Genomic DNA, 15,352 nt, shown 5'->3' on the forward strand with positions numbered 1-15,352 from the left:
ACCTATAGGCACAGAGAACAGATGTTGAAGCTGTACTCGCTGTGTTGTGATAACTTTTTACTGTTCATTTTGAAGTAATTTGGAATGTCGCCGTATCCCCGTGCAGAATAAGCGCTAGCGTCATCAAAAAATGCCATTGTGCGCTAGTGTCCTTTCGAATGCCAGAGTACATCAGCGCCATAAGTGTTGTCAAATTGAGATTATGACTTGCAATGTCGACGTTGATGGCGTTGATTGTTTACACATATTTCGCCAGAATATTTGTTCGAGCCTCCATCAGTTGGAGTTGGAGCCTTTCTCGTGTCAAAATATACTAAAAAATATGAGTGAATGTTTTTAGCGTGTTTCGTGCATAAGGAGTAGTATTTTGGCCATAGCCCGATCTGGCCAATTTTCAATAGCAAAAATGCGTTATGCGAAGCTCCAAAAAGTGTTTCTACAAAATTTTGTACACATACACACATAACGGACATTAGCTCAATTAGTCGGGCTGAGTCGATTGGTATATACAGGCCTGATAGCGGGTCACTTTTTAGTGACTTGGTCACTTTTTTCGGGCTAGTCCCTAAAAAGTCTCTTTTTTCGACCTCAAGTCACTAAAGTAACTTTTCCCGCAAAAAGTCACTATTTTCAACTATTTTGAAACTATTGAATAAGATTTTTTTTATAAAGCTTTACTTCCCCCACTCGCATAACAGTCCCATTTGACTTTTCGTCACTTTTGAGTTAACTCACTGAATAGGGTTCAATCAAAGTTAATTGCCTGGGATTGAACCACCCGATTTGGACGTAAATTTACAATGTTTTTAAAACTCATATGTGAATATGTACGTTATGTGGAAGATATTGATTTGGAAAATGTATTGGAGGTAACCACTTTCCCTTCGATGGGACTCGAACCCATGACCCTACAGTACGCTAGACTGGTGCTTTAACCAACTAAGCTACGAAGGACCTCCGTTGGCCTTCGCAACCTAGCGGCTACTGAACGAGCTCGAGATTCCCAAATTGGACGCATAGTCAAATCACTCGCAATTCATTTCTCAAGCCAATACTTCCACATGTGTAGAGTACACGTCCACATTAGAGGAGCGTGAGTATTTAGAATGTCTGGCGGCTATACACATTCTTCATCAGCAACTGTACTGATCAAGTGAGGTTGTGTAAGCTATTTGCCAGTCGGTCGTCAAGCTCAGACCCGACCGCACTGAATAGGGTTTATTTCAAATGTACTTCCATAAATCATAATAAAAATTCCGATTTTGTATGCCCATCATGTGCGTCCCATATTGAAAGTACCCGCATAACAGTCCCACCAAGAATTTACATGACCTGATTGCACAAAACTAAATCATGTTTCGATCAAACTAAATCGCTTTACGGTAATCTATCGAATGATGAACAACTCAGCAAAATTTGAGCAAGATACGATGATGTTTCAATTTATTAGATTTTTTTAAAGTTTCGTATGGAAGATGCGATTTGGAACTTCAATGGCTATTATCTCAGAATGCGAAAAAACGGCATGGGACTGATATGCGAGTGGGGGCAGTTTATGTATCCATCGGAAGATGCTTTGTTCATGGTGGAAATGAAATTACGGATCTTGGAAAAATGATCGCTCTGAAACTTCGTGAGCTATTTAACTCGCTGCACTTATTGGCATTTCACCAGTAGCTAAATGAAGGTGTTTTACGTCACAATTTATAAATTGGTATCCCGTTATGCAGGCAAGAGACCTGTCGGTTTCGAGTTTTTTTTTAAACTCAACCTTTATGCAGTAGGGGAAGGTGGGGAGACTTGATTCTCCCCTGTTTTACCAAGAACTAAACTGCCCATGATCGCATGTTCTTAACACTCGCATTTTTGTTCATTTTGTAAAAAGCCTGTGAATCTTTTTTTGGGATCTTTATTAGTGTGTTTTGACCCTTCCTTCGGAAGTGTCTATAATTTCACTTTGTATGCGTTACGCAGGTGTGTTACGTATTAATCTATCAAGAAATCTCGTGATTTATTAAATAAAATGTATGGTATTTCAAGCAAATTCACTTTGATATTGAAAATATAATTATAACAAATGATATGACATGGAATTATGCTTTTTTCTTATTTGTTTCAAAGAAACAAATGATTTTAAATGAGGAACATATAGAAGCATGTACAAAAAAATCTTCTCAGAAAAGCAAAAACGTAAAAATTTAAAGCGATTTCAAAAATTTCTTCAGTGGAAGCTAGATAGCAAATGTGAGCATGTTTTGAGACACTAAACTAATAGATCACTTGTATGCATGTATGTGTGCGTATGTGTGCAAATTCTGAAATTTACTTCCTTAAAAATCTCGCTCATTTTTAAGGTATTGAACAAGTTTAGTTTTACCAAATTAGGCATCCATAAGGCGAAATATGTGTTATTATTAAACGCTATTGAGTTTCGCTCAGATCAATGACTGATTTAGTAAGTTCTGGATTAATTAATATCGAGGTCTCTGGAAATTACGAGTACAATATATGCAACCAGCGTTACGATAGTTACTAACCATGTTACAATAGTTATTCAATCTGACGAGCGCCTTATAAATAGGCAGCATGAAGTACAGTACGTTATCATTCGTTGAGTTGTCAATCAACCCATGACGTTCGCCTTTGGGTAGGCAATTATTTTGTCACTTTCACGGTAAATCGCCATGGGAAGCTGAGTAGTTTTATCTCGTTTTAAATACTGGAATCTGGAAAAAAAATCCTTATAACTAAGGAAGGGTCAAAATCTCACTGTAGGTGGATTAATCTAGGTTTTTTTGATTAGTAACTAAGTTCAACACAGAAAGCCTGTGAATCATTCACAAAGCGCAATTTGATGGATTTAATCCCACAACAGTAAAATAGGCTTTACTATTTTGCTTATCTGTGGTAAGCTGGAAATGATTGAGTTTGTGGGGAGGATTGACAAACGATTTACAAAATCATGTGGCGAGTTATTTTTTTAATTGACAACCTTATTTACTCTATTATTTACTGTGTTTTGTTCCTCCTGAAGATGTTTTTTGGTGGCTACGCAAAATTAGAACAACTTCTCCCAATAATGACCAAATGCTATCATTTTTTCACAGCACAAATCCATAAATATGCTAAATTATCTTCACTTAAAAAGATGCCATCACTCCACCACAATTTCAGGATATTTGGATTTTGAGTTGGGGCCCTCCTTAGCCGTGCGGTAAGATACGCAGCTACAAAGCAAGACCATGCTGATGGTGGCTGGGCTGGTGGCCGGTGCCGGTCTAGACAATTTTCAGATTGGAAATTGTCTCAACTTCCCTGGGAATACAAGTATCATCGTGTAAGCCTCATGATATACGAATGCAGAAATGGTAACTTGGCTTAACCTCGCAGTTAATAACTGTGGAAGTGATTAATGAACACTAAGCTGCGAGGCGGCTCTGTCCCAGTGAGGGATGTAATGCCAACGTAGAAGATGAAAAAGAAGAAGTTGTTGCCTCACTTTACCCTCATTAGGCATCCATATAGAAATTTGTCTAAAAAATTCAAGAAAATATATATTTATGGAATAGATATCATAGAAAGGCGATCAAGTCTCCCCAATTTTGAAGATTGCATGCGCTGTCGAATTATATAGCAAAAATCGTTCATGAATACGCACAGCAAGTCGGAAAATCTGCATATTTTGGAGTAGAAATATTTAAAAGTTCAGAGAGCATGATCCTCATTACAAGCAGGAGGTCGAGCGTTCAATCCCATGCTCGTTGTACACGAATCTTCATAATTTTTGTATCGTTTTCTACCAAAAACTATGCTACTGTTGTTCCTGTCTCACTGAAAATTCCAAACATCCGTGGAACCTATGAAAAATGGTGAAGTTCTCTGCATCTTTCTTAAGCAGGTGTTCAGCTAATCCAATGATCGTAATTTTCACTCATTTTTACGAGAAGAGAATGCTCATTCACGCAGATTTTCACCGAGAAATAATTTTCAGGAAAGAAAAACAGGTGTTAAGGACACTCATCACGGAATTCAAATTTCGAAGTACCGTCATTCTTATAATTTTACGCATGCTGCGACGTAGCCGTAAAATTATAAAAATGACAGTTGTGCGTTGCTTCCGTATCGAGTGGTGTGCACTTGAAAATTTTGTTTCCGTGAGGAGTGTCCTTAAGAGTGATAACCATATTTCGCTCACTTCCACTGGCGTAAAAATTTGATTTGCTTGAAACTACTCATAGTTTTGAGTTATCTTGCTTTTTATTGATATTGATTAAATCTTCCGTGGGATTAAACGAGAGGGCAATAATTTTACTTAGTAGTGACTTAGTAGTAGATAAAAGTTAGCGAGTACGATTTTCGTTTCTCTTCTGAGTTCGTTCTAAGAGAAAAGAGTAGTGAGTGAAAGGTGTTTTCCGCCACAAATTACGAAACAATTATTTTCCTTCGACCCAAAAACGCTTGATTTCCTCTCGTCGAACTTGCAATTGAAATTGGAAGTCACTATTTGGTCACTTTTTCTGCAACTGAAAGTCACTATTTGGTCCCTTTTTTCATCAGCTTCGGTCACTAAAGTCACTATTTTGAGTGGCTTCGGTCGCTACCAGCCCTGTATATAGGTCTCCGAGCCTTGTATCAAAAGTTCGGTTTTTGAGTGATCATATAGCCTTTACGTTTAAGTATACGATAAAGGCAAAACATTATAAAAAATAAGATTTTTTTTTGTACTCTGATTTATATATTTTTATTTTTTATCAATTTTTTTCAAGAAATAAGGAAGAAGGAAGAAGAAAATATGAGGATGGAAGTAAGAAGATGAAATACGGATGAATGAAGGGGGAAGAAGGAAAGGCAAGAAGGAAGAAAGAAGTAAGAAGGAACAAGGAAGAAGATAATTGAAGACAGAAGATAGAAGTAAGAACGGAAGAAGACAAAAGAAGTAAGTCGGAAGAAGGAAAGTAGTGAGAAGAAGGAAGAAAGAGAAAGGGAGAAGAAAGAAGAAACGAGACTAAAGAAAAACGAATAAAGATGGAAGAAAAAAGAAGGAACAATAAAGTAGGAAGAAAGAAGAGGAAACAAGAAAGAAGGAAAAAAGAAGATGAATGGAATAAGAATAGAAAGAAGAAGAAATACGGGTGAATGAAGGGAGAAGGAGGAAATGAAGGAAGGAAGAAAGAAGTAAGAAGGAACAAGGAAGAAGATAATGGAAGACAGAAGAAAGAAGTAAGAACGGAAGAAGACAAAAGAAGTAAGTCGGAAGAAGGAAAGTAGTGAGAAGAAGGAAGAAAGAGAAAGGGAGAAGAAAGAAGAAACGTGTAAGAAAATAGACTAAAGAAAAACGAAGAAAGATGGAAGAAAAAAGAAGAAGGAACAATGAAGTAGGAAGAAAGAAGAGGAAACAAGAAAGAAGGAAAAAAGAAGATGAATGAAATAAGAATAAAAAAGGGAGAAAAAAGAAAGAAGAGAGCGTTCAGGCTTCTGAGTTTTTAGCCTTATGTGAAAGTCCCACCAAAACGTGACTAACCAAATATAAATTCCAGGCACTATGGCGGCTCCCGCGAGGCTGCAAGATTAGTATACTGGCACTGTTCCTGCCACAGCTTTACTGGTTCCGATTAATGCTGAGAGGAGCTATCAAGGTATAAGCGTCCGCCGTCTAATCTAGAGACAATCATTTTTTAACAGAAATTTTCGCATTTTAGGTTTTTTCCAAAAACAAGAAATCATCCGGAGGAAGAAATGCAGTACAGAATGGTGCAGCAGCCAATGGTCTGAAACCGTCGCAATCGAAAGACAGTGAGATAAGGTCGTTAATGTAAGGCGAAAACTATCACTTTTTATTTCTCACTGTTCATTGTAAAGTTAACCATGCTGGTAAGTGATGAAAAACAGTGTATCTGATAATATATATTTATCACAGCAAAAGGGTCAATAGAGAAATTTGAAAGTCTACAGCTTCAAGCTAACTTCAAATATGGTTTTTGTAAGACGTAGAATAGCGTGGTCTTCTTCATACTTTATAGGTTTTATCAAGCTTCCCTCTCATCTAAGATCTAACTAGTCATAGATGTAAAAGGCACATTTGCATCTAATTTTCACGTATACAAAAATGTGCACACTAAAAGGCTAATGGGTATGAACCAGGAAATTCCAGTTTGTTCTAAGAGCTGGATATCATCATCAGTGCAACTAGCGGTATGTAAAACCATTTGTTTCTCTAAGAGAACCTTTACATTAAAGTCTAAAAAATACTTTCCGTTACAGTACTAAAAGAGCAAGAATGATAGTTTTTATCATTTGTTTGCTGGAACTTATACAATGCAATAGATGATAGATTTCGTACAGCCAGTATATTAATTAAATTAGAACAAACATTTAATTAAATCTTGGGTAACAGCAGCAATTTGGACCATTCCGTATCATGCGAGAAACACATTGTTGATGTAGGTTTAGAAATAATTGCAGTGAATCTGCAATTACACAACCAACAATCTTGTAGAAATGTTGAAGGCTAAAATTGTTGATTGTTCAATCCTATTTAACATCAACAGACTACAGACTAATCTCAATGATAAAATTGGAGCTGGCGCATGTCTGTGAGCAAATAGCATTCCTTCCACCATTAGGTACCTATCAGAACAAGTTTTTTCATCGCAATTACTTGACAAAAAAGAAAGTAGACAACATTCTGTTTACTGAATTCAGTTTTACATACACATTTAAAAAAGAATTCAGACGTAGAATACAATCGTTTTTCCGTGAAAACAATCACAGCTAGTTGAGGAATAAAGCAGTTCAAAAATTAAATATGTTTGTAATGCTCATACACTACAACATCTTTGCTTCGTAAATTACCAACACCCATAGCAGCCATTGTGGCGCGACCCCAAACACCCAAGACCCAAGCAATTTGAGACCGATCATCTTGACCACATGTTTATTGTTGGTAATGGAGAGAATGTGCAACACTGCAAATAGCAGGCTCACACTGGTTTGTCTTGTGTAGGTAAAACACAAGAAATAACTGGTCCAAAAAGCTACGCCCAGGTGACGAAGCAAACTGGGCCACAGCAAGCGCCGAAGAAGATGAGCGAAGCAAAACTCCCCACCATAATCCAGTGGGTCGGTGCTCTATCTATCGTTCTGCCACCAGCACCGCCCGGAGGCATGTCGGAGGTGAACAGGTAGAACAGCCCAAAGATGCTGCCATGGAAACAACTGCAATGATATCGTGCGCATTGGAACTCGCTCCGCTGATTGAGGCCCTTTCCTCGCCGACGCGACAGACCGTTTTGATTTTTTCTTTTTTTTTTTGAATTTTGGAAGCATTCGGAGATTTTTTCCTTTTTCGCTTTTTTTGCACTTACTTAGTGGAGAAAATATCCAAACTTTTTTGCAATCTACTACAAATGACACGAAGGCTTCGCCCTTTGGCTGGGAGACCCGTGTCATCTGCAAACAAAGTTTGACACCCTGGTGGTGAATCAGCTAAGTCAGAAGTAAAAATGTTATACAATGGGCCCCAGTATGCTGCCTTGGGGAACACCAGCTCTTACAGGTAATCTATCAGATTTCGAATTCTGATAGTTTACCTGCAGTGAGCGATCTGTTAAATAATTTTGGATCAGTTTAATAATGTACAGAGGAAAATTAAAATTCATCAATTTTACAATCAAACCTTCATGCCAAACACTGTCAAATGCTTTCTCTATATCAAGAAGAGCAACTCCAGTCGAATATCCTTCAGATTTGTTGAGCCGAATTAAGTTCGTAACTCTTAAAAACTGATGAGTGGTTGAATGCCAATGGCGAAAACCAAATTGCTCATCAGCAAAAATAGAATTGTCATTAATATGAATTAATATTAATATTCTATTAAAAATAATCTTTTCAAACAGTTTTCTTAATGAAGAAAGCAAACTTTTTGGGCGATAACTAGAAGCCTCAGCTGGATTTTTGTCCGGCTTTTTCAAAAATTCAAAATCAAAATCCCGAGCAGGAGAAATTGGCTCAATAATACTTAATTCTGTTATTGATACCGTACTCTGTTATGAACTAGCCCTGCATAAGAGGTAAAATACCAAATGAATAATACCAAAAACTAATATGTACAATACTTAGCCATAACAAACTTCAATACCAAATGCAAAACCAATTATTATTCGTTTGGTATTGAAATACCTAAGCATGGTATCTTCTTCTTCTTATTGGCATTACATCCCCACACTGGGACAGAGCCGCCTCGCAGCTTACTGTTCATTAAGCACTTCCACAGTTATTAACTGCGAGGTTTCAAAGCCAAGTTACCATTTTGCATTCGTATATCATGAGGCTAACACGATGATACTTTTATGCCCAGGGAAGTCGAGACAATTTCCAATCCGAAAATTGCCTAGACCGGCACCGGGAATCGAACCCAGCCACCCTCAGCATGGTCTTGCTTTGTAGCCGCGCGTCTTACCGCACGGCTAAGGAGGGCCCCGCCTAAGCATGGTATGCCTAAAGTATTCTACATATATAAGTTTTTGGTATTTTACCTCTTATGCAAGGCTAAATCATACCAATTTCTGTCATCGAGGTCGTCGCTCCTGCTCGGGTTACGTCTGAGGACGTTGGCAACTCGAATCAGTTGGTGTACGGTTGATCGAAACAAAACTATTCCTCGCGCAAGATGTGATTTCCGGCAGACTCAAATATTCGGCAGTGAATTGCCCTTTTTTAAATTGCATGGATAACCCTGAGAGATGGCTGATGGGACGATAACTTTTCCGGGAAGAAGGATGCTTCCCAGGATTCGGGATGGGGGTGTCTTTGGCTGACTTCCAGTATGATGGGAAGTAGCTGAGATGGAGACACTGAATAAATATCAGCGAGGGGTGATCAGGTTGTTGTCGAAGACTGGGGCTTTTACGTTTTTCGATGATTTGATGAAGGCCGTCAATTCAGCAGCTGAGATCTCCGAGAAGTGTCAGGTAGATTTTGTTCACATGTTCGTTAACGGTTGCTTTGTGTGGAATAACGATGTTCTGTCTAAGATTGTGCGAGTTGACGAAGTGACGACATATTTCGGCAGCCTTTACTGCAGGAGTTATCAAGCGATCCTCCCAGCTATTGTTTTCGAATGGAGTCGTAAGGAATTGGAATGGACTAATGCTTGGATTTTAGAATGTTGGCCACTTTCCAGAACGGCTTGGCACAATCTGGGCGAGAACGAATCTTATTGGATAAATCGATATTTCTGAGGTCCACCATTCTGGCCTGGGTAGTTTTGGTCATGCGATTGAAATGTGCCTCAGCTGCCGTTCGATGTATTTAGTCGTTTCCCGCCGCGGCTAGTAGTCAACGTTGGGGTCAACATACTGTCGAAGCCGCTGCCAGTTCACTCGATAGTAATTTCTCCGGGACTGCTGATGTCGATTTACCGAGGCGCCCAGTACCGCCATCACCGGATTCGAGCTGAGCTCCAGGTAAACGACCAGCAGCGAGATGTGATCATTCATGTTTGTGATGTAATAGGTCCATTTGAAGGGCGGCCGATGAATCATCGCCAGCTTTGACTTAAGTTGGGCAGTACGCCGCAATCAGCGTGATTGTACCGACAAAAGTAGTAGCTTCAACACCGATGGCCTCAGTGACACTCAGCTGGAAGCTTGACAGCAGGCGATAGTTGATGTTGTAGCGAAGATCTATGGCCACACCACCTCTCACGATGCAAAAATCTAGGATGTCGACGTTCACCTCCGGTTTTATGTGTGTTTCAGTGACGCCACGTATATTTCCTTCTCCTCAGCTCAATTGTCTAGCTCTTTGGCGAGCAAGCGTTCCAGTTGTCCAGGCCCACCCTAACAGCCATTTTCAATGATGAAAATGCCAGGAATCCAGGAGGGAGCGGGGGCCTTTCGCCGGTGAATAAAGATGGAACTTAAACGGAGGTAACTGCCGCTGCCAGTCCCTTATATGTGGTTGTAACGGTGGGAAGATTGGAACTGCACAACGAGATGGCAGGAAATACATTCATCTTGTTGATTACTGGGAGTGGGTTCCTCTTTGGCAGTGAAAGTCTCTTTCCTGATTTCCAAGAACTTCGCGCGATTTGGGCAGCCCTTGGCATAGCTCAATGTTTGTCGACACAGTTAGTGCATTTGGGGTCAGCTACCTCCATCTTGTCGCATTGGTCGATGGTGTGCGGGTCGCCTCACTGCCATTTCAGAAATTGTAACAACCAACAACAGTGTAGTTGATGACATTTATGACGCTTCAAGTGGATCACATATAAATACTGCTTAAAATTGCATATCAGTCACCTATAAATAGGAATCCAGAGAAAATATGGGACTGATGTGTGATCATAAGCAGTATAGCTGATCCCGACATTTTCTCGTCCGGTCATGACAAGCGATTTTATGGAATGCGGTAGTTTTTAGCCCACAGCCCTCAAATTCCGCACGCAGTGGGGCTTTGATTGGCCCGGAGCTAGACAGATCATATACTCGTATTTATGGACCTGCAGGAACCACCGACTTGAGGCGCTCCTTTGTCGTCGATATCTTCTTGACACCATCGATATAGAGCCGGAAAGTGCACTTCTGGCCCTACCTTGCTGACGACCGAGTTTGTCACCGTGTCATACTGGGATCAGTTGGACAGAACGTCAACGTGAAAGCGAGAACGAACGGAAAAAACGAAGCACGAAAGACTTGATTAGCGCTTTGATGTTGCACGAAGAAGAAGAAGCAGAAAGATGATAATCGAAAAAATCTCCACGGGAAACCATACGAAGAAGTTTCTAAAACGTTTCTCAAAAATTCTAAAAGCAATTTAATTAAACACGGTAAGCAGTACGGGGTTGGACTTTTCTTCTACTGTATAATAAACATAATATTTATATTCGAAATTTTATTTTGTGATATTACACTTAATATACAGTATAAGAAAAGTCCAACCCCGTACTGCATACCAAGCCAATTTTGAGTTTTATTACCTGAGGTCTAAATTGAGTGAAATAAACCTCCATTTGAGTAAATAAATTTTCCGTTGGGTCCTTTTTTAACATGGGAGTAAAGGCAAACTACTTCGACCCCATTTACTCAATCTTGGCTTCCCGTAATAGTTTATTACCGGGTAGTTTATTTCTTCCGTGTGGGTATCAAAATTCTTGAAATTGTTGGAGAAACACGTATCGGAACTATCATCCTGGAAACAGGTACCCATCAATCTTATTTAGAAGAAACCCTGGCAATGGGTGTCAAAACTTTCGCAATAGTTTCTAAAACATGTTTGCCATCGGAACGGTCAACCTGGAAACAGGGGTGGCATAGCGAATCTCGACTCTAAACGAGCAAACCATGAAAACTGTCGAAAGGAGATGCGCAATGAGGCCCCAGGTTCTCGTGGGGCCTATGCCGCATATCTGTCCCATATTTGCTGCGTTTCCTATTCACATGGGACAAATATGCGATTCACGGCAGTATAATGGCTAGAAACTTATTCACAAGAAACCCTGACTATCAGCATTCGAAAGCTGTCGGTTTGCTTCACGAGACTGTTCCTTCAAGCGTCCATGCAGAGACAGACAGTCTCCATAGTTTCGACCAAGATTTTTTTATGTACAGGTTATCCGACTTCGTCAGTAGATGGGAATAACCAGCGCGGTACTTAAAAAAAATCTTGGTTTCGACTTTTCAATATTAAATTTATTATTCAGCCTTTTTGTTTTGACTTTCTCATATGTAAGCGCTTGAAGTACTTTACAATTATTTAAAATTTTACAAAACCTATTACCGTTTCATTACACTTGATTTTAATGTGATATTTGGTAGGTGCGCTTGGGGTCTCACTATGCGGAAATAATAATTCGGAGTGCGGTCGTTTCAGATACATAGTACAGTAGTATGGATAATCATGACCCATCACAAGCAAAGATGGCTGTACATCTATGCTGAAGCGTGAAACTAACTGTTCTCCCGTTTACAATAACTTGGGATATCGAATCATTTCTTATTTTTAAATTATCTCTGTGGCTTGCGGTCGAATGGTCCAAAATGCTTTCGTTACTCTATTCGAACAAACTACTAAGTTGCTGAACAAATTTTTTAGACTAAATTATAACGAAATTCTAACCCAACCACAACTAGGTAGTGGGCTTCACACATTGTTTGAAAACATAGCATTTCGAAGCAAAATGCAGCACGTGTAGTTTAGAGAGGTAACTCAAACTGATATTTAAATATCTATGTGAAAGGAGCTTTCATTTTTTTAGAAAATATACACGTTTACAAAATGTTTGGACGTATTTTTAATCGTAAGTGTGCAAACCGAGAAGAATTTACGCAGGAGATACGAACTGGAAAAGAAAAGCGGAATGATTCGATTAGAATTAGATATGATAGTTATTATACACACCCAGCGCAGTTGTTTATTGCCGGTCGTTCAAAAACCTAGAAACGCTACTAGAACGATATAAATTAAAGCCAAAAATGTAGATTTTACTGTTATTGATGATCATCAGAGCACACGTCGCAGGCTGTTAACCCAAAACCCACCTTACTCCCCTGTATGTGAAAGCATCTTCCAATAAACACGTAACTTAATTTGAGAACAAAATTGAATCAAAAGGCAGACTAAATCATGTTCAGTGTCTACCTAATCGGACCGATCAATGTGCAAAGCGAAAGAATAAATTAAAACATTGTAATTATTGTTGTATAATTCATGTTATACATTTATTGGAAGCCATCCGTGATGTTAAATGTTAATAAGGGAAAACTGTTTAGAAGATTGTATATTTTTTGGTCTTTGGAAGCAAAAGACTACTATTGATAGTAATAAAGAATTTATCACCAAGAACACAAACAATACAAGGAATCGACTTTAATCAAAATAACCGATGTTTCGTGTTAAAAATGCTAGATATCGGCAATAAAATTGGCTTTCATCAGAAACAGTTGGCTGTTCTTGAAAATGGTTTTGAATAAATCCGAAAATGTCCTTCCAATATCTTATTTATGCTACCAATAAAAGGGGAAAAAATATCCGTGCTTTACTCTGTTAATTCTCGTATTGACTAAAAATTTCAATAAAAATTAAATTTTTCTTGTCGATGTATTAAAATACCCTTATTTGGCTGCTACATACGACTTCAAGTGGTCGGGCTTCTGCAAAACCGCACCAAGCGTGGTTTTGACTGGCTTGTTTTAAGGTGTGGCCACTAAATAACGGAAATGGCTTTAATACTTTCTATCAGAACATTGATGGTGTTCATCGTACGTCAGGTATTGCAGAAATATCGCGATTACATCATGCCCACTCCTTCTTCTTCTTATTGGCATTACATCCCCACACTGCACACTGGGACAGAGCCGCCTCGCAGCTTAGTGCACTTCCACTGTAATTCACTGCGAGGTTTCTAAGCCAAGTTACCATATTTGCATTCGTATAGCATGAGGCTAACACGATGATACTTTTATGCCCAGGGAAGCAGAGACAATTCCCAATTCGAAAATTGTCTAGACCGGCACCGGGAATCGAACCCAGCCACCCTCATCATGGTCTTGCTTTGTAGCCGCGCGTCTTACCGCACGGCTAAGTAGGGCCCCCAACATGCAACGTGCCTACACAATACACATCATATATTTATCGACTTCAAAGCCGCATATGATACAATCGATCGGGACCAGCTATGACAGCTAATGCACGAACACGGATTTCCAGACAAACTGATACGGTTAATCAAGGCGACAATGAATCGGGTGATGTGCGTAGTTTGAGTTTCAGGGGCATTCTCGAGTCCTTTCGAAACGCGCTGAGGGTTACTGTAAGGTGATGGTCTTTCGTGTCTGCTATTCAACGTCGCTTTGGAGGGAGTAATACGAAGGGCAGGGATTGACACGAGTGGTACGATTTTCACGAGGTCCGTCCAGTTATTTGGTTTCGCCGAAGACATTGATATCATGGCACGTTTTAAGAAGATGGAGGAAGCCTACATCAGATTGAAAAGCGAAGCTAAACGGATTGGAAATTAACACGTCGAAGACAAAGTACGTGATAGAAAGAGGCTCAAGAGATGACAACGTAAGCTACCCACCACGAAGAATTCGTGTACTTGGGCTCACTGGTGACCTCCAATAACGATACCAGCAGAGAAATTCGGAGACGCATCATGGCTGGAAATCGTACGTACTTTGGGTGAATGAACCACGAGTTGCATCAGCTGTAGTGAGAACCATCCATCGTTCAGACTGCGAAAATTGGAAAACTCGAGTGGGCCGGGCACGTAGCCAGAATGTCGGATAGTAATCTGGTGAAAATAGTTCTCGACAACGATCCGACGGGAACACGAACACGAGATGTACAGCGGGCAAGGTGGATCGATCAGGTGGAGGACGTTTTGTGGACCCTCCGCAGACTGCGTGGTTGGCGACGTGCAACCATGGACCGAGCGGTTCATGCATTTTTTGAAAATTTGTATGAGCAATTGTCCGCTCTGGGGGAGGGGGTATCTAAAACTGATCGAAACCTGTCCACGTGGTATATGGACAGCCCCAGACTGATTAGATATCGTCAGGGATAGCGGGCGGACTTGACAAAGACTTGAGTGTACTGAAAGCTTATTGTAATATACGTGGCGCACCCTGCGCATTCGAAATCCAGCGATCGTCTATCGCTGTCAATCATGGTGTGCAATCGTGCGATGTTCATCCAATGTACGCTTACCTGGAAGAAGAAAATAAAATCAATGATCAGTTGGTTCTGAGACTTCGAACTAGAAAAACCTAAAACTAAAACTAAGCCTAAATATTCACAATCGCGCTATTATAAATTTATATATTAAAAGAAGGAGATATTAAAGTGGCGACGAGCGTGAAAACGTTAAAGTCAAAGTGTATTTTGGAAAGTTGAAGATGCGGTTTGGAACGCGCAGAGGCAGCCGGCGGAACAATGAGCATTACACCGATCCTGTGGGAAAGGAAATTCGTTCTGAAATTGATAAACCGGCCGGACATTATCCAGAAAGCCTTTTATCGAAAACATAGGTAATAGTGGTGCAAAAAATACCCAGTGAGCAGTTATTAACGGTTTTCCACAAACGATCGTTTTCCATCCGGGCAATTCCATCAGAATCAGTGAGGACGTTTAAGATTCAGCGAATTGATCGGGCCATTACCGAGTGAGAGGAAGTAGGTAATTGGAAGCTCGAAGGGAAGTCAAGTACTTCACGCGGTAGAGGTACCGAAAAGGGTCGTTTGAAGGTCAACAGATACCGGCTCGTTCTTATTTATCTGGGGGTGCCTTTAAACATGAGTACTAATGTAGCGTTCACTATGGAACCCTATCGCAAGGGCACTACGTTTAATGA

At 39.9% G+C, this 15,352-nt stretch overlaps 1 protein-coding gene across 2 annotated transcripts in view; it reads left to right on the forward strand.

Annotated features, from left to right (window-relative positions):
* The window catches only part of LOC134219658 (TLC domain-containing protein 3A), a 28,189-nt gene extending 21,793 nt beyond the window's left edge, over positions 1–6,396 (forward strand). Inside the window, exons 5-8 of one of the 2 annotated variants that reach the window (XR_009981627.1) lie at positions 5,538–5,636; positions 5,700–5,871; positions 6,021–6,192; positions 6,262–6,396. Coding sequence is in view for 1 of the 2 variants with exons in the window: in XM_062698460.1 (XP_062554444.1) it covers positions 5,538–5,636; positions 5,700–5,816 (216 nt within the window). In the remaining variant the exon portion in view is untranslated. Of the gene's footprint in view, positions 1–5,537; positions 5,637–5,699; positions 5,964–6,020; positions 6,193–6,261 lie in introns of those variants that run through there. The other variant, XM_062698460.1, reaches the window with a different exon arrangement.
* The last annotated feature ends 8,956 nt before the right edge of the window (positions 6,397–15,352 follow it).

This window comes from Armigeres subalbatus, chromosome 3 (genome assembly GCF_024139115.2).
Source record: "Armigeres subalbatus isolate Guangzhou_Male chromosome 3, GZ_Asu_2, whole genome shotgun sequence".
Taxonomy (NCBI): Eukaryota; Metazoa; Arthropoda; class Insecta; order Diptera; family Culicidae; genus Armigeres; species Armigeres subalbatus.